A 21,035-nucleotide genomic window follows, 5' to 3' on the forward strand; every position below is an offset into this window, starting at 1 on the left:
AGTTTTTATGGATTGCCGTTGCTGCAGTGTCTGTGTGGAACGTCTCCAATGCTGCAAACTTGACCTGTCCTTTAAAAATATTCTAAAGTGGCTGCAGTTGCACTCTGAACATGTTTATCTGAAGGCTATTGGTTGGCCTCTAGCCATCAAGTTCTATTTTGGCTATTGGTTGTTATATGATGCAGTCATTATACTTGTTTATTATTCTTGTTTATATGTGTCAGTTTAAGCTGTACAAAACTGTGATTTAGTAGATTGCCTACTGCCGGTAGATTTCCTCTATTTTTACATTTAGATTACTTTTGCTGTCATCTAATGCTCCCTCAAGGTTAATGGTTAAAATAACACCGTTAAATTTAATATTTAGCAAATGTCTAAATGAATAGTAATTTTTAAGACTTTACATAATGTTGTGATGCCTAATTCACTTGTAGCATTTAATTTTTTTTAAAACATAAAATATATAAAAAAATTAATATTGGACATGTATTGGTTATTGGATACAACATGAAAATAATTATCAGTTTATTGTTATAAAATTTTAATATTGGTGCATACCCACACTAAACCACTAAACTTGACTTTTTGTTGCTGACCCATATATTTAATCCAGTATTATTTTAGTGTCATTGGTATATATTGTTTTTGTTCATAATTTGAATTAGTTTTTATTCTTAATAAAAAATTGTAAATGTAGAAAAATTGTAGATGAAAAAAAAACATTAGTATTTATTTTCCATTTTCATTTTAGTTTTAGTTGAAGTTTTAGTATTATTGTTGTGTTTGTCATTTTTATTCGTTTTTTTATTATTATTTTATTTCAGTCTTAGTTTTAGTTATTTTAGTACTTTAGTACTTCAAGTTAAACTAAAATACAATGAGAAATTATGCATTGGCATATATATTAATATTGTTAAATTTTTTAATATCGCTTTATTTCAGTTAATGTTTATTTCAAAACAAAAATATTTGTAATGGTTTTAGTTTTAGTTTTAGTTAATGCTAAAATCCCTGATTTAATCACTGTTCTCTGATATCCCAGGACCAAAAGTGACAGATGGGAATGAAATGATTAAATATCACAGTTCATTTGAGCACTTGAATTGGACCGTAATATCGAGCACTTTCTCATTGTTTAATTATAATTTAGTTTTATGTTGAATAATAGAAACTTAATGTTTTCACTCAGATACTCAGAGATTGTTGCTTAAATGATTTTTGGGTAATTCTAATCATAATGCTGTTTAAATGTCAGTTTTGACTATGTAATGTGTGAATACTAAACTACAGACCTTATCTCTGAATCAATAGATCACATAGCCTGTTGATTTATTCTAAAAAATAACCAAAAGATCAGGGTACATAAGCTACACTAAACAAATGACTGTGAATGCATAATGATGCAAACATCACAGTAATTTACTGTTTTTTGTTTTTTTTTTACTGTGAATTCACATTAGAAAGTTGTCTTTAACTCTGCCACTGTGAAAAATTTTGTTGTTTACTACAGTAATTGTTTTGAAGTTACCATAATAATGATTAGTATTTATGATCTTGAACCTTGTATATTAATATGCAAATTTCTGATCTAGTCATGTCAGAAGTGTAACAAATGAAAGCATTTGTTAAAATGATGACAAGCTAGAATATGAAATAGGTTAATTGCCTGACTTTAAAGGGGTCATATGATGCTGCTAAAAAGAACAGTATTTTGTGTATTTGGTGTAATGAAATGTGTTTATCCGGTTTAAGGTTAAAAAAACACATTATTTTCCACATACTGTACATTATTGTTTCTCCTCTATGCCCCGCCTTTCTGAAACGCATCGATTTTTACAAAGCTCATCGGTCTGAAAAAGCGAGGTGTGCTGTGATTGGCCAGCTATCCAGTGCGTTGTGATTGGCCGAATACCTCAAATGTGTGATGGAAATGTTACGCCCCTCACCATATTGTGATGATGCCCTGTCAGGCCGGAGCGATGATTCAAAAACATTAAAACCCATTATAAACGAGGCATTCGTTGCATCCAGGGGGACATAATTATGGATTATAATGACTTATACTGACTTATACATAAAACCATGTCTGCATTTGTGATCGGAGAAATGACAAACAACAAGCCCTACTCTACACTGCCCAAAAAACTTGCTTTAAATATATAAAATATAAAAACTCTTTAAATATAAAAAACGTACTCACAATCTGTCAGAACAGCTGGCATTGTAGTCTACTCTCCCAGGATCAGGAAACAGTCTTCCATAAAATGTGCTGCACACATCTGAATATTTGGGTTGAAGTGTTCTGGAACAGTGTTGTAAATACAACTTAACCACTGATTTCTAGTCATGTACATTTTTGGAAGGCTAAACAAAGTAGTTTCACTTTCACAATGAAACAGCATCACACACGGCAGCCTACAATGAGGAATGGCCGGAGGGTGAGCAGAGGCGGGTGGGCTTGAGAACGGCGCGGCCGGCGATTTCGACTAAGGAGCGTCCGGAAGGACATGTGACGACTCCGGGCTGGACTCCGCTTCGTGCACGGTGAAAGCCGATCCGGCGATCGACAGCGCAAAGTTGTAGTATTTTCTCAGCAACCAGCACGGATCAGCTCCAGGCATGACGAAGCAGATATCGTCCTCTTTTGGAAGACCAAACAAAGTAGTTTCGCTTTCACAACGAAGCACACAGCGTCTTTACAACATGGCGGCAGAAACAACCAAACTACAGCGAGAATAAAAGTTACGCCTTCTTTCTTTGCGTGAACATTTGGGCAGCGTTATGCAAATCTTCCCAGATAGTGACGTAGGTATGTGGGGGCGTGTTAGAATGAGCCGTTTTAGGTAGGTGTGGCTGACTCTTAACTTTTATAAAGAATATCTCTTTGGATTTGAGACTTTAGTCTTTGCAACTTTACGGATCTTCTTTATGCACCAAGAGCTTGTAACACTCCAAAGAGAAAGAAAAAATTGAAATAGCGTCATATGACCCCTTTAAGTAAGTCAAACTATTCGCATGAACATTACGATTTTATTTCAGCATTTAAGCATGAAGATTAATCAATAACTTATTTCATATTCATAACTGTTTGTGGTGCAAGTGCTGAGATACATCTTTGAACATACTACAATGATAACACTCAACAAATAAAAACAACACTTACCAACATTACAGTGTTCTGGAACAACACAAACTGCTAAAAGTGAACCAAAAACAAGTTCAGTAGCACAAATACAACAAACAAGAATAAAACTCTACAGCATGATCTATTCATGCTGCATTGCATGCTGGGTGCCTTCATAGTACATATGCACTGTAGAAACACAGTATGACGCTGTTTGTTTACAAGAAATTTCTGAGAGTGCAGATAGATACAAGGTAACTCCCACTGTGAAATTAATGTGTAAGTAATGCAATTATTACTGTAATTTCACACTAAAATTTTTAAGTGTAATTAATATTCATGAGCTAAGCCTTTACCTTTTTATGACATCACAACCAACATGGCTGCAATGCACATGATTATGTCAATGCCATCTCTTGGTTAGTTCACATTTTTCCTGTTTGAAGACACTTTATCAAAGGCCAGCTCAATGGCAAGACTGACATCAAACATATATTTATTTGAATTGTATGAAAATATAATGTATTTGTCATCTTATTGTTTCACAAAACAAATGATTTGCATTGGCAGATGGGACATGCAGGCAATGAAACATTTATTAATGTAAATACCAATTGGCAATCAATAAACATAACTATAGCACCTCCCTGTATGTAAACACGGTCCTCATTGAACATATTGACAGCACAGTGCCGGGTCCAACCTGAACAATTTCAGAGCTGTTTCCCACTGCCTTGCTTTCAAATTGATTCTCTTTGAAGTTCCCAATTTGTGTTTTAGCACTGTTGATGTAATGTTTTCAACCAAACAACTTCTTTATCAAAGGCGTTTTTGCTTTTTTTAGGGTCAAATTTTCTAGTCATGTACATGAGGTTAAATGATTAATGGTTATGGTAGCAAAATGAATGTCTGGAGCCAGAACAAATTTAGATATTTCATGTGTCTGACTACACTACTGATATCAAATAAAATATATCAAAATAATATATCAAAATAAATATTAATTAAATATGAATATAAACATTAAAAATATTTCTTGAACACCAAATCAGCATATTAGAATAATTTCTGAAGGATCATGTGACATTACTGGAGTAATGGCTGCTGAAAATTCAGCTTTGTACGGTGGCCGAGAGAGCTCAACGTGCTGCAAATGAAAAAACACATGCAAATAGTAAAAACACCTGAAAATTAAAAAAAACATCTTCATCAATTTGACAACACACATGCTGCAAATACTCACAACACAACCAAATAAAGAAGCGCGCTGCAAAAACAGAAACGTGCTGCAAATACTCACAACACAACCAAATAAAGAAACCCATTGCAAATGTTCACAACACAAACAAATTAAGAAACATGCTGCAAATACTCACAACACAAACAAATAAAGAAACATGCTGCAAAAACAGAAACGCGCTGCAAATACTCACAACACAAACAAATAAAGAAAAGCGCTGCAAAAACAGAAAAGCGCTGCAAATACTCACAACACAAACAAATTAAGAAACGTGCTGCAAATGCTCACAACACAACCAAATAAAGAAACCCATTGCAAATACTCACAACACAAACAAATTAAGAAACACGCTGCAAATACTCACAACACAAACAAATAAAGAAACGCGCTGCAAATAGACACAGACCACATCGGAAATGTTTAAGGGAACCGCAAATCGACAAACATGGCTGGCTTATCAATGTCTACTCTGAAAGGTTAGAGTTTTGTTTATTTTAATATCCTGATCATATTCATTTGCTCTTTTTGTGGAGATTATTATAACCTGATGAAATACACAATTACTGTAACTGTGAAAGGTAATGTAAGGTGGCTTTTACAACTTACCTTACAAAAATTAACCATAGCCTACTATTATAAATAATTATTTAATAAATACATTTATTATATAAGAAAAAAGAAAACAAAAAATGGTTACTGTAACCATGCACAAATTAACCATGTATTTACTACACTACTCATAGTTTTAACCATGGTATTTGTACATCTGTGGTTATACAAATGGTAATCAATACGGCCAAAAAAAAGAAAAAAAACATGGTTAATTTTCATTTTGTTGGGGTAATTTTGTTGTGGCCTGTGCTACTTGCGCGTATCTATATTTGGTTGTGTTGTGAGCATTTGCAGCGCGTTGCTTTATTTGTTTGTGTTGGAGTATTTGCAGCGCGTTTCTGTTTTTGCTTGTGTTGTGAGTATTTGCAGCTTGTTTCTGTTTTTGCAGCGCGTTTCTTTATTTGTTTGTGTTGTGTGTTTGCAGCGCGTTTCTGTTTTTGCAGCGTTTCTTTATTTGTTTGTGTTGTGAGTGTTTGCAGAGCATGTTCTGTCAAACTGATGAAGATGTTTTTTTTTATTTGCTGGTGCTTTTTATATTTGCATGTGTTTTCTGAAGTTGCAGTGCGTTGAGCTCTCTCGGCCACCATAGCTTTGCCATCATAGGAATAAATTACATTTTAATATATTCAAATACAAAATAACAATTATAAATAGAAAAAATATTTTACAATAGTATTGTTTTTAACTGTATTTTAAGTTTTGATGAATATAAGACAGTACTTTCAAAAACAAGGTGATAAGGCAAAGTCAGAACACTCACTGAAAATGTTTCTGGTCAGATGACGATAGACTTTCACTTTGTGAAGTAGATTTAAATTGGATCTAACAATGCTTTACCAGCCTTAACCCATATTTCCTGATTTTGGTGGTTATATTTGTCAAACATAAGACTCTAATAAATTGGACAAAATGAGTTCACCTCTTCATTTACATACTCAGGGTGTAATTGATTCAACTCTAGTAGTTCTCTGCCAACTGCCACTTTAACTATTGTAAGCGAAACCAAGCAGTAATTTACAGTAAGTGGATGGGATAGTGTAGGACGGTACTTTATTAATCCCCTGGGTGAAATTGATGGTAAAAGGACTTACATTTTAAAGATTGAGGTGAAAATATTGGCCTTGGCTTTATAGTTTCTGTAGTAGAGTAACATGTCCTAAAAGACCTGACGGTAATTTACAGAGGTGTAGCCTCTGTTTCCCCATATGTAACATTTAGAGTGCTATTTTTCATGACTAAATTATGTAAAAGTCCTAAACAACAGGCTTTCTGCCAAAGACTCAATGTTTTGATTGGATCCTCCGGTGGCTCCCATGCCTGGCTAACTCAGCGCACCGACACAGATGTAGAGTGGGAGGGTGTGATCGAGTCTCTGTGTCTCTACCTGATAATAAGTCATCATGTGGATAAGTCTGTCTCGAGCTGAAGATAGCGCATTCTGTATGGGAGGCTGATACATTGTTGTGATGTTTAGGATATGTATTTCTCCTGCAATATGACATCCTTCGTTGATCTGCTTACAGAGTTTTCGCGGGTGGTTATCGGTTTGATCTACAGCTGACAGGGAGGTATTCGGTAGAATGCGGCTTGGGAATTTGCTAATAGAGAAGCAACTGTTGGTTTTATCAGGTACAAATAGACATGTTTTTCTGTTTATCAAGTTGGCATTCATAAATCGCCCTATGGAAGCTTTTACAAAAGTGCAACTTGAACAGAATCACGGAATCATCATGTTACAACCTTTTTAACTGAAAAATGCACTTAGGATGTGTTAGTTAAAGAACTGTTATCTGGCAAATGTATCTATATTGGGGAAAATTGCTCTCAAAATGCATTACAATGATAATTCAGAGGACACATACAGTATACTCACAATGGATACTAAATAGCAAATATCTGCAGCATAATTGTATATATTGTCACAAAAATGTAAACTGTATTATTGCACAGCTCTATATATGAAGTTGTATATATATATTTCATCTATAATTATTTGCTTACATACAGTACACTTGTGTAAAATGACATATACTATATAGCAAATCTCCACCGTCGGATGATGTAACTATGCTATCGCACATCTCCGTATATAAAGTCGGATATACAGTGGGTACGGAAAGTATTCAGACCCCCTTAAATTTTTCACTCTTTGTTATATTGCAGCCATTTGCTAAAATCATTTAAGTTAATTTTTTTCCTCATTAATGTACACACAGCACCCCATATTGACAGAAAAACACAGAATTGTTGACATTTTTGCAGATTTATTAAAAAAGAAAAACTGAAATATCACATGGTCCTAAGTATTCAGACCCTTTGCTGTGACACTCATATATTTAACTCAGGTGCTGTCCATTTCTTCTGATCATCCTTGAGATGGTTCTACACCTTCATTTGAGTCCAGCTGTGTTTGATTATACTGATTGGACTTGATTAGGAAAGCCACACACCTGTCTATATTGTCAGGGGCTGGCGTCTGGTGTTCTCCCTCTCAAAAAAACACCTGAAGGACTCCAAGATGGTGAGAAATAAGATTCTCTGGTCTGACCAAGATATAACTTTTTGGCCTTAATTCTAAGCGGTATGTGTGGAGAAAACCAGGCACTGCTCATCACCTGTCCAATACAGTCCCAACAGTGAAGCATGGTGGTGGCAGCATCATGCTGTGGGGGTGTTTTTCAGCTGCAGGGACAGGACGACTGGTTGTAATAGAGTGAAAGATGAATGCGGCCAAGTACAGGTATATCCTGGACGAAAACCTTCTCCAGAGTGCTCAGGACCTCAGACTGGGCCAAAGGTTTACCTTCCAACAAGACAATGACCCTAAGCACACAGCTAAAATAACGAAGGAGTGGCTTCACAACAACTCTGTGACTGTTCTTGAATGGCCCAGCCAGAGCCCTGACTTAAACCCAATTGAGCATCTCTGGAGAGACCTAAAAATGGCTGTCCACCAACGTTTACCATCCAACCTGAGAGAACTGGAGAGGATCTGCAAGGAGGAATGGCAGAGGATCCCCAAATCCAGGTGTGAAAAACTTGTTGCATCTTTCCCAAAAAGACTCATGGCTGTATTAGATCAAAAGGGTGCTTCTACTAAATACTGAGCAAAGGGTCTGAATACTTAGGACCATGTGATATTTCAGTTTTTCTTTTTTAATTAATCTGCAAAAATGTCAACAATTCTGTGTTTTTCTGTCAATATGGGGTGCTGTGTGTACATAAATGAGGATAAACAATTAACTTAAATGATTTTAGCAAATGACTGCAATATAACAAAGAGTGAAAAATTTAAGGGGGTCTGAATACGTTCCGTACCCACTGTATAGGTATATTCAACTTCATTCACAATCAGTATACTCATAGGGTGATATATGCTGTATAGCTTATCTCAACATCTTGATTGCTTGTACTTTCGCAAAAAAATGTAAACTCACCCAGCTCTGCTAAATACAACTATAAGTAATAGAATAGAAATGATAAACATTAACATCATGATTTTCTGTCTAGCTGCTTTGAAACAATTTGTATTGTGAAAGCACTTCATAAATAAATTTGACTTTACTTGACTTTTTTGTTCTTGACTTGTCATTATTTTGTATTCTAACCAGAATAACAAGTTAATCGAGTGGCTAGCTAGTTATCTACAAACACTAAAAAAAGGTGATGTTTAAAAGCTTAGAATTTGTACTTTGCAATGCATATACAGTATGCGATATTGTATGCAACTTGTGGGTTCTGCTTATTAAATTGCTCAAATTTTTTAAAGTAAATATTTTTGTTACAAACTTTATGAAATATGATCATCATAACTATAATAGGAATAGAAAAACACCTTACAGATTGGATGTGCCATATATCATTGGAAAGGTTTCAACTAGTTGAAATCATAGCGACTATCTGTGCGTAAACAACAACAAAAAACCCTCAGACACACATATAAGGTGCCATTCACACGGAACAACTGAAGGGAATCAAGCACAAAAGTTGAACTGTTTTTAAACTTGACACCGCATTTAAATACATGGTGCATTGATCACTGGTCAAAGATGTCTGAATAACAGGTCTCTTATAGTATGCTACCTGCTGTGAGACTGGTTAGGTCTTACGTGCCCATTGCAAAGCCCTAATGTCTTCCGTGTCTCCCTCTGCAGGTAATTGACATAATTGTTCATTAGCTCCTGCAGTGATGGACCTGAAGGATAGACGGCAGCGCTCTCTGACACAGGGTCAGTGCGGAAAGGATCTGCACTACGCCACATCCTCTCTGGACAGTGAGAACTGCCATATAATGTCACAGAAATCATACAGTTCCAGCAAGACGCTGAAGGCCTACCATCAGGATGGACACCTGCGCTATGGAAGATGTGTTGCAGAGCTGGTGCACCAGGAGACAGAAGAGTATGTCAGACAAGGTGAGATTGTTACCTTAATTAATATATGAATGGAAGAAATCGTAATGATAAATATGCTAGCTATGCTATTTGGTAAGGTCACATTAGCGAAATATCCGCAAAATGTGATTCGTGTGGTACCTAAATCTAAATTAAATCAATAATTGAAGATAAATGTGCTAGCTAAATGAAAGTGAGTTTTGCCATGGTTCCCAACTTTTTTTTATTTTGGTCTTTGAATTACACAGAAGCATTCATGTACAATTTGATTGTTATTAACATATCAAATGATATGCCATTTCATTTTTTACAGTGAGGATGGTTGTATCAGAAGCAATTTTAGTGATTGCCATATGAATATCATTGAGCACTTTCAAATGATGTGTGTATTAATTTTTATCACAACCAAGAATTTTTACAGAGATTTTTCTTTTTGACAAACGCTGTGTTCTGTCTGGTATTTAGCCGTGGCCTTGTTTGTTGATTAGGGTCAGATGACAGAGGAAACTTGTGGAAAATAAAAAAAAATAAAAAAAAGTGTGCTCATCCTGAGAGACCCACTCAACCCACCAGTTGTGCGACCAGGTTTGTTTTGCTCAAGTTGATCTTATGAAGTGTTAACTGGTTATAATTACTGTTCGACCAACTGACCTTATTCGGTTGTTGCACAGAAAATAGAAAGGCTTTGAAAACATTGTGTCATGTTTAGCCTTTAGCCAGGTTTGTCAATATCAGATAGAAAGATAATAGAGGTGAGCTGCAGTATTGAAGTAGGAACCTGCATCCTTTCAATATCTGTTCAAACTGTCCTATTTCTCATATTTTAAATTTCATCTAGTAGAAAAACTGTGAATATTTAGATTTTAGAGTAGCTGGCAGTTGCAATAGCTTACATGCATCATACAAACAATTTTTATGAGCTTGTTGAAAGACTACATTTTATATTTGTACTTTAAAAGTATGAGTCTTTTTTGTGTCATGATGAAAAAGATAAACGAACTGAATGTAACAAAGAGTTTTAAATTGATATATTTATTTAGTAAATGATTACTCTGACTTTGTAAACCAAATAATGTATTATGTGTAATTCTTTGTACTTATTCTCTTTTTATCTTCTAATATACATATATATATATATATTCATCACATAATCCTAAAAATGTATCATGGTTTCTAAAAAAAATATTAAGCAGCAAAACTGTTTTTACATTGATAACAGTGAGAAGTGTTAGCATATTAGAATGATTCCCGTGACACTGATCATGATCATGTGACACTGAAGACTGGAGGAATGATACTGATAAATTCAGCTAAATTTAGATTTTAAAATATATTATTTTAAAATATATGAAAATAGAAAACAACTATTATAAATTGTAATAATATTTCACAATATAATTTTTTAATGTATTTCTTGATAAGATAAATGCAGCCTTGTTGAGCATAAGGGACTTAAAAAATTCTTACTGACCCCAAGCTGTAGTGTATACAGTATTTATATGAAAGTATTTGAATTTGCTTTTTAAAATACATAAATAAATAAATAAATAAATAAATAAATAAATAATAAATAAAAAGTTGGTCACACTTTAGGTGAATGCTTAAGATTTAGGTTAACTGCAAAACAGCAAAAAATGGTGTGTATTAATTAATTAATTTATTTATTTATTACAATTTCTAACATAAAATCTTCATGTTTAATAACAACAAACTCATGTACATATTATTAATCAACTACACTTTATTATTACAATTATGTTTGGGTTCTCACTCTCGGTTCTCAGTCCGGATTGCATCCAGAATCACCATACGGTAATTTTGTCTGAATTCCACCAGCACAGTATTTCTGTGCAGACTCAGCCAAACTCACAATGCAGCAATACATTTATTTTTTTGTGCAGACTCAGCCAAACTCACAATGCAGCAATACATTTATTTTTATTTTTTTTGATTTGGGAATGTCCAGGAGAGGGATGCTGTCATTCATTGTTTGTTCGTTTGTTTTGTATTTTTCATTTTTTTTTCTCAGGCTTCTGTTTTTCATAGATGCTGGCTCAGGTGTAGATCAAAAACGGAATGAAACAAAAGATCTCTAATAGTCGGAGATGAGATGTGCTCCACTAGCAGTGTCCACATCTCATTATAGCAAAGTTTCATCTACCTAAAGCAAGAGGTGACCTTGTCGTCACTTTTCTCCTTCACTGTGTGCTGTAAAAATAGTCCAAACCACTGAGACCGAGCTGCACACTGCTGTCTCATCTTCAGAGTGGATCAGACAGCCTGAGACTTACATACAGAGAGAAAATGATAGACACAGAACCAAGACTAGCAGTTTCTAGCTTTCAGTAGCCTGAGGTTTCTAGTGCACACATTTTTTATTTTATTATTTTTTACCTGCCAGCTGTAGTCTGCTCCACATTACATCTGAACAAACTTGCCATGGATATGCTCATATGATCGAGGGAGGAGTTTTTGGTTGTAAGACGCTCCAAGCTGGTGGTCCATGGCCATAGTGAGTGAACAGGGCTCTGCAGGCAGCTTTGCCTCAGTAAAGGCCATATGGCGTGGGATTTTCGGAAGTATGGGAACACTCATTATGGACATTTGTGGAAAGGAGTGCTCTGCCTCTTAGGCAGCCCAGAACCCTCTTATGGTCCCGTTAGTGGACTTTTTTCTAGCACAACATCTGGTAGCATGTGCTTATCGTCCTTCATTCGAGCCCTTACTAAACAGAGCTGCCCCAAACATAGCAGAACATTGAGATTACAGTATGGTTAATGTGGGTGAAAGTGGATGCAGGAGAGATGATGATAGAGGAGAGTGTATCAGGCGGAAAGCAGCAACTGTGTCCATCTATATGACCCTGTTTACACCTGGGATTAACATCCAGCTTGGATGATCCAATCAGAAGTGATCAGACAAGAGGGATTACAGTTTATACTTGGTATTGACATGTCGTGTGTCAAATGCTTGGCTGGTGACCACTTCTGATTGGATTTCGTCAAGTGAATCATCTCTGATTTCATGACCGCACACATCAGATCAGCTTGTAGTGTACTGATATTTTCTTTTTATGGCTGATACGATACAGGTTATTTTTATCTCTGATAACTGATATGCAGAATTAGAATTACATTTTTATTTCTACTTTTCAACTATAAATAATAATTAAACTGGAAAAAACATAGGCTATTGTCATTATTATATTATATTATCAGTGTTGTTTTAGTATCACTGAGATACTATTATAGTTTTTAATAATATTTTGAATTTGAATTTATTTTTACATTTTGTATATTCATTGTAATTTAAGTTAATTAATGCTTTAGTAATTTTAGTTTTATTTATTTATTATATATATTGTTTTTATTAATATTTTAATTCCTTTTTAGTTTGTCATTTTAGTACATCAAGTAAGACTAAATGAAAATGATAAATGTTGCCTTGGCAACTGCAGTTACTGAAATAAAACACACACACACACCCTTTCTCTTTCTCTCTCTCTCTCTCTCTCTCTCTCTCACTCTCTCTCTCACACACACACACACACACAAATATGTGTGTACATGTTTTTCTATCCCGGTGGGGACTAAAATCTGGTCCCCATAGGGAAACAAGGTTATAAATCATACAGAATGAGTTTTTTTTTTTGAGAATGTAAAAATGCAGAAAGTTTTCTGTGAGGGGTAGATTTAGGTGTAGGGCGATAGAATATATGGTTTGTACAGTATAAAAACCATTACTATCCTAACAAGGATAGTAAACCAGACGTGTGTGTATATATATAATTTTTTTCATTATTATTATTATTATTATTATTTATGCAAAATTATTTTGATTTACTATAGTGATCTAAATGGCTAGACATTTATTTTGATCTGTTTCAAACCCCTGTTTTGATGCAACAATTGTGTCATATGAGTAGGTGGTCCATGTTGTCCTTGGTGCATCAATTAAATTCAATGAGAACATATGCATCCCTAAAGTAATTTTTCATCAAAACCACTATGGTTTTGAGTGTTTTTTAATCAAACACAGTGACATCAAACCTGCACCATATTTGTTTTGATAGCAGTGAAGGTAAAATATTTAGTAAATAATAACATTATTTTTGGCCTGTTTCTTACACAGCCTTATCATATGGCTTCAGAAGACTTGGAATAGTAATACTTTCGTGATACTTTTTTTTTCTTGATTAGCTCCAAATGAGCTTGATTAGCTTCAAATTATCTTGATTAGTTCCATGGATCGTCACAAGAAGCTGCTTTAAACCTTTTTTTCTTTTTCATGAAAAAAAATTAACAGCATACTAGGATGGTGTAACGTGCTGGTGCAGTATTAAGCTCACGACGAAGGAGAGTAATCCACAAGGAGACTTTTAATCTTCAAATCACAGGAATTCACAGAAGTACGAATACAAACATAAAGTAAACAATGCAATACAAATAACTGGCCAAGGAACTGAACAAAGCACAGCGTATAAATACAAATGCAAGCGATGCAATACTAATGACTAAATTAATGGAACACAGGTGAACAGAATGACATAATTAAGACAACTCGGGAAAACAAGGTCAAAGGAAAACTAACAGACAGAAGGCGGGTCTTCGTGCTGCATAAAGTCCAACTGAGGAGGGAGGGCGGAGGTTCTGGAGGGGGACGTGGAGCAGGAAAGGGGCAGAAACAGAACATGTCCAAATAATAAGTCCATGGGGATGTGGAGGGTAGGAGGAGCCAGGGGGAGGCCAGGAGCACGAGGAGCCAAATGTATAACCAGAGGCCAGCCAGGACAGCAGCCCACGATGGAGTCACCGGATGGAGGAGCCATGGTGGAGTTAGGGCTGGCGACACCAGGGTGCCAGCTGACTGAGACAAAGCCGGTGGAAGAGGAGCCCAGGATGGAGACGGAGATCCGCAGAGCCAGGGTGACACCGAGGATCCGGAGGGCCAAGGTGGAGCTATCAGCTGCGGAGGCGGGGATCAGGAAGAACGCGGTGGAGCCGGAGCAACAGAGAACCATGGTGGAGCCAGAGGGAAGGAGGAGCCAGAGGGATTGAGGGACAAGGCAAAGCTGTAGGAGTAGAATCATAGTAGTGGAGGAAGGTCAACGACTGACCAAGGCGGAGGGATGAGGGAACCCGCTGGAGCCAGTGGGATGACAGGCCACGGTGGAGACAAGGGAGCCAGGGGCCAAGGTGGAGCCGATGGGTCGTAGGACCAAGGTAGAGTCCGGATCTTGGAGGCTGGAGGCGGAGACAGGGGATCCTCCAACCTTGAGGTAGCTGGCAACTGGAGATACCGAAGCTAATTTGATCCACCAGTCTTGGCGTGCTGAGGGTGAGCTGAGGTATCTTCTGGGGCCAGCGGAGACAAGGACGATGGGCTGGCTGGCAGAGACAGAGGGGGAGGGAGTGGGAGGCTGGTCAACGTAGGAGAGCTTGGAGGAACCAGCGGAGATTCAGGAGACGAAAGAAGAGCTGAGCAGGGCAGCTCACCCTCAGTGTGTAACGTGCTGGTGCAGTATTAAGCTCACGACGAAGGAGAGTAATCCACAAGGAGACTTTTAATCTTCAAATCACAGGAATTCACAGAAGTACGAATACAAACATAAAGTAAACAATGCAATACAAATAACTGGCCAAGGAACTGAACAAAGCACAGCGTATAAATACAAATGCAAGCGATGCAATACTAATGACTAAATTAATGGAACACAGGTGAACAGAATGACATAATTAAGACAACTCGGGAAAACAAGGTCAAAGGAAAACTAACAGACAGAAGGCGGGTCTTCGTGCTGCATAAAGTCCAACTGAGGAGGGAGGGCGGAGGTTCTGGAGGGGGACGTGGAGCAGGAAAGGGGCAGAAACAGAACATGTCCAAATAATAAGTCCATGGGGATGTGGAGGGTAGGAGGAGCCAGGGGGAGGCCAGGAGCACGAGGAGCCAAATGTATAACCAGAGGCCAGCCAGGACAGCAGCCCACGATGGAGTCACCGGATGGAGGAGCCATGGTGGAGTTAGGGCTGGCGACACCAGGGTGCCAGCTGACTGAGACAAAGCCGGTGGAAGAGGAGCCCAGGATGGAGACGGAGATCCGCAGAGCCAGGGTGACACCGAGGATCCGGAGGGCCAAGGTGGAGCTATCAGCTGCGGAGGCGGGGATCAGGAAGAACGCGGTGGAGCCGGAGCAACAGAGAACCATGGTGGAGCCAGAGGGAAGGAGGAGCCAGAGGGATTGAGGGACAAGGCAAAGCTGTAGGAGTAGAATCATAGTAGTGGAGGAAGGTCAACGACTGACCAAGGCGGAGGGATGAGGGAACCCGCTGGAGCCAGTGGGATGACAGGCCACGGTGGAGACAAGGGAGCCAGGGGCCAAGGTGGAGCCGATGGGTCGTAGGACCAAGGTAGAGTCCGGATCTTGGAGGCTGGAGGCGGAGACAGGGGATCCTCCAACCTTGAGGTAGCTGGCAACTGGAGATACCGAAGCTAATTTGATCCACCAGTCTTGGCGTGCTGAGGGTGAGCTGAGGTATCTTCTGGGGCCAGCGGAGACAAGGACGATGGGCTGGCTGGCAGAGACAGAGGGGGAGGGAGTGGGAGGCTGGTCAACGTAGGAGAGCTTGGAGGAACCAGCGGAGATTCAGGAGACGAAAGAAGAGCTGAGCAGGGCAGCTCACCCTCAGTGCACTCTTAAAAATAAAGGTGCTTCAAACGGTTCTTCAAGCGATGCCATAGAAGAACCATTTTTGGTTTCACAAAGAACCATTCAGTCAAAAGTTCTTTAAAGAACCATCTCTTTCTTACCTTTTTATAATCTGAAGAACCTTCTTTCACCACAAAGAACTTTTTGTGAAACAGAAAGGTTCTTCAGATGTTAAAGGTTCTTTATGGAACCTTTTAGATAAAAAGGTTCTTCTATGGCATCGTGAAGCACCTTTATTTTTAAGAGTGTGGTGGGAGTGTGGGCAGGGTCCCAATACATTCCCTCGATCTCCACAGAGACTCCCACGGTGATACACGGTGTTGCCGGCTTACACAACTGGTCAGACATGTCTTGAGACTCTGGCTCCGGGGCGATGATCCGCTCATTGATCGCGGTGGGCTCTGGCTCTCCGTCTCCGTCTCAGAGCGGTGGGCTCTGAAGAACGATCCGTGCAGCGGGATGATGGTTCTGGATCGGGAGTGGAGCTGGAGATGTCATCAGCTGGGCAGACGGAGAAATATAATCCATTTTTCTCCAGCACCCACTCCACAAATGCAGTGAAACTCCCTCAAGCTTTGCCTTAGTTGAGGTGTTCAGTCCTACGTAATAAAATGTATACAGGCAGCTATCTGGGTAATGTGTTAGATGGGCAAGATCTAAAATGTCCCTCGTATGGGAGCGATCCTCTTGCTCCATGCAAAAGGAGGTGGATGGTGGGTAGATCCATAGGGAATAATAAAGAGAAACCAAAACAAAAGAAAAAGAGAAACACTGCGTATATTCTGCTTGTAAGTGCGCTAGCTGCAATGCCAAAAGCGTGTTATACTAAAAGGAATAACTAGTCTGTACTTTTCCTTTTTAATTTTGCTCTCCCACATGATGGCAAATTTTAGATCTGCATGATATGGACTTGTCGTTCAAGATCAATACCAATGTGACTGCATCACTTTCAGGTTTAGATTTGTTTGGAGTAAGAGTAGGTCCATAAAACAGCCAGTGGCCATCAAAGCCGACAGAGGGAGCTTGCGATAGTATGGCAACGCTCACAGTCTTTAACTGACAATGAAAAGCAGATTATATTTTAAAGCTGTTGTAATGTTTTCCTACACCCACTGCATGTTACAGGAGATTTGAAGTATTGTGGGGGTCCAGGTGATTCTCCATCGCAATTAAATATCATTTCCATGTTGAAGAGGGACATTAGGCTTCTGCTACAGAGTGGTGTGTAATGGGCAGTGCTTGAGATGTAATATTGATGGGAGTGCTCTTACTGGAGACTGCAGTGGAATAAGAATGAGAATGCACTAGGAATGAGAAGCTAAAATGGTGAAGGTGAGTTAGCTGGTGTATAAACACTTAAACGGACCTATCTTGATGGCTGCTGGTTTTTCTATTCCTGGAGATGTCGACCTTGTGTAGCAAGAGGCGGTATGTTTGTATGCTGTGGCATATGGATAATTTCAAAAATGGTTGATACAATGGATTGCATTTACTGTATTTTTGCTTTCCATTCTGTGGTGGCCTTGACTGTCTCATGTCATCTTTATCTCTTCCCTCTCTCAATCTCTCTCTCTTATAATTTAAAGAGTACAGTGATATGGCCAATGCAATAAAATCTTTGGTAAAATTTCAAGTCAATATGAAGATAACATTTTTCTTTATATAATGCATATGACTGTATGTATTGTGAATGATTCAATAGTTTTTTTAAAGCAAAAATGCTCTTCCTTTCAAACAAATCTCTGATGTCAATTAGGACATGCAGGCTATTGTATAATATTAACTAATAGCCTCGCACAGTTTTAGCATTCATTCTGGCTCCAATCTGGTATGTTAAGGGCCAGTCACATTAGTGAAATTTTGCAAGCAAAAAAAAGTAAATTGTCTGTTTCCAGTAGTGTAGTGATGTATGAATCACAGCTCACACATAACTTACTTTCAAACCAAGCAGATTTCTGTTGGTCAGTGTGGCGAAACCATGTGACCAACTTGAACCCATTACAAAATCTGTGTGAGGAAATGTTTTGCCCTAAAACAAAATCCCTTTTGCATGGATTCCTTTTGAAATGACTGGATATTGTCTTGTGAAAATTTGCCAAACAGTGGAAAATGTGAGCGCAGCTTAACACACCCACTTTTCACAATCCAATAAAGTAGTGTCCTACAGTATCCAGTGTCAATTGAAATATTTCAGAATATGCAAGTAAAATCTTGAACAACAATTTATATTGACTTTTAAACAATGTAGAAAACTGTGTCAAACCATGTGTGGCAGTCATTGTGAGTGTACCTGGGAGGAAAAATGGTTAAAGGTCTGGAAATGTCAGTGTTGTTGGTGAGCTATCGTCTTTGTGCATTTGAGCAAGACATTTTACCTGAGGTTATTCCAGAGGGATTGTCCCTGTAGCCCACTCTAGATAGTGATTACACGCGCGCACAGCAGTTTAATGAATTCACCTTAGAATGTTTTACACATTTTTGCTCTTTTGTTGTTGAGTATTGGCACTATTATTTTTGTTTGGTTATATTATAGATTATAGAAAAAATAAAAAGGAGGACTGAACAGTGCACTCAAACATCATGTCAACATTTAATTTGCAGGCAGTTTAATGTTTTCAACAAAATGATGTACAGTAACAACATCATTTTTTCTTTGCATGTCATTGCGTGTGTCTGTTGGGTTATGTTCCATGTCATTCTCAAGAAACGAGACATGTTTAAAACTTACTGTGTAAACATTATAGCTCTTTAATATTTGAATACATTATGACTTTAACTGAAGGATTAATGCCATTTTGTAAGATGTAAAAAATTATTTAGTCAGTCATATGCTCTCTAAATCTGAGAACAGAAGGATATTGTCAGCAGCTGTGGACTGAAGGTGCTAAATTTGATTCAAGGCAAACAATTAGCCACAAATGAATTGGTGAACTGCAAACTAAACCCTGGGAAAGACATGAATTATGAAAATTATTTTCTAATTCATATGGCCTGGTCACATGGAACATGGAAATAATGTGGTGTGAATTAAACAAATGCTTACAATACATATAGTACTATACTATTATGTAATTTAAGTGAAATGTTAGGAATACCCTATGTGGATGTAGAAAATCTCTTCCTGACATATAGATGTTAACTTTGAATGCTTATCTTGTGATAATCTGTCATAGTTTTTTTTTTTTTTTCAACATCTGAAGGGGACCCAGTACTGCTCCCCGAGGAACTCCTCACTGTCCTCTATAGGAAAAAAGAAAAATACCTATTTTCTTCTTGTTTCAAAGTCCTGCTCTTCCCTCTCTATGTGTGGCTCTATGGTTATCTAGTGAATCATAGGCTCAAGGGCAGCTCTGCTACAAACTATGCCAGAGAGCATCTCGCCTCTTCTCAGCCCATCTTTTCAGAGATTTAATACTGGGTCTGTAGTACCACCAAGGTCAGTGTTGTCCTTAATTTAATGTTGGACATTAATTATTTATTTCATTATTGAAAAAAATAATTATTCTGGCTAGTTACAGAAATGTTTTTTTAGCTCAACACATTGGTGGTTTCACATTGAATGAAGAAATGAAGATGTATTGTATTGTATTGTAGTGTAAGGGAAACAGGTCAATGTTGTCTTGGGCCTCTTGTGGAATGTTTTGACTCCTCGTGCCTCAACCATGTTTTGACCAAATCTGAGATTGTCTGATTCGGTCTGATATCCTACAGTAGTCATAAAATTTGACATATTTTTGGTTTTGTGTGAACAATTTAATTTTTTATTTAATTCACTCTATCTTCTGAGGATTAAAAGTTTTAAGTTTGCTGTGAAAGTTTGCTGGTGAAAAAAAGTGTTTTTCTTTATAGAAAGGTCTTGGTTGCTCAATGTAACCTATTAGACTCTTAATCACACCCAGCACCTGGGCTCTCAGAGTTTTTAAGTCGGCTCATTTGCACAAGGCAAATGGTAAGCCAGTGGAGTGAACCCTAATTTCTTGCCCCCTCCAGACCCTAATGGGCTCTAATGCAAGTATCCAGGGGTTCATAAGCCTTGCAAATTAGCCTGGAAATGAAAATTGGCTCTTTTATGAGGGGAAAAAAGGTGCCTTATAACTTGTCTAAAATAAGCCCCTTGAAAGACTGATTATCTTCATGCATGTGAAAGAAAAGGTATTGTGTGAAAGAAAAAGTATTGTGTTCTCCCCACCCATCTTCTGTTACATAGAAGAAACTCAAAATAGAGTGAACCTAGTGAACTGCTTTACTGCATACATAGGCAGCTGCTTTTTAAGGGAGCATCCTAACCATCATTATAACCTCAAAAGGCAGCTTGTCGTCTGCCATCTTGGATTTATTTGTTACCACTTTACAACAAGGTTCAACTAGTTAGCATTAGTTAATGCATTAGTTATATTGACCCAATAATAACAAGATTTGAAACACTTGTTAATTTTTACATATACATTTTTAAAATTTCATGTTTAACTTTTCTAACATTTAGATATGTTGTTTGAATTACATGAATTATTATGAATTAAAAGTGAACAGTAATATATTTAAATGACATTAATAAAGGCTGTAAAAATTGTTGTTCATATAAGGTTTATTATTGTTAACTAAAACTAAAATCATAAAACATTTTTCTTACCATGAAATGTGTTTGTCAGCATGAAATAATGTAAATTAAAAAATGAAAATAAAATATACAAAAAATATATACAAAAAAGTTTAAGTACTAAAATAACTAACTAAAACTAATAAGTAACTATAACTATTACATAAAAACTAATAAATAATAAATGCTATATAGACATTTTAATAAAAAAAGCCCTAAAACTAACAAAAATGACAAAAACACAGCAAATGTTAAAAATGAAATATCAACACAAACTCTTATAGTATATCAGTGATACTAAAATAATTGTAAAAACACTATCTATCTATCTATCTATCTATCTATCTATATATATATATATA

At 37.2% G+C, this 21,035-nt stretch overlaps 1 protein-coding gene across 1 annotated transcript in view; it reads left to right on the top strand.

The window, feature by feature from the left end:
• The window catches only part of LOC107570807 (teneurin-2-like), a 100,253-nt gene that overhangs the window by 39,251 nt on the left and 39,967 nt on the right, over positions 1-21,035 (top strand). Inside the window, exon 2 of the mRNA XM_016257075.1 lies at positions 9,131-9,391. Coding sequence (XP_016112561.1) covers positions 9,166-9,391 — 226 coding nt within the window. The 5' untranslated portion in view covers positions 9,131-9,165. The remainder of the gene's footprint in view (positions 1-9,130; positions 9,392-21,035) is intronic.

This window comes from Sinocyclocheilus grahami, unplaced genomic scaffold, assembly GCF_001515645.1.
Source record: "Sinocyclocheilus grahami isolate Dianchi unplaced genomic scaffold, SAMN03320097.WGS_v1.1 scaffold1508.1, whole genome shotgun sequence".
Taxonomy (NCBI): Eukaryota; Metazoa; Chordata; class Actinopteri; order Cypriniformes; family Cyprinidae; genus Sinocyclocheilus; species Sinocyclocheilus grahami.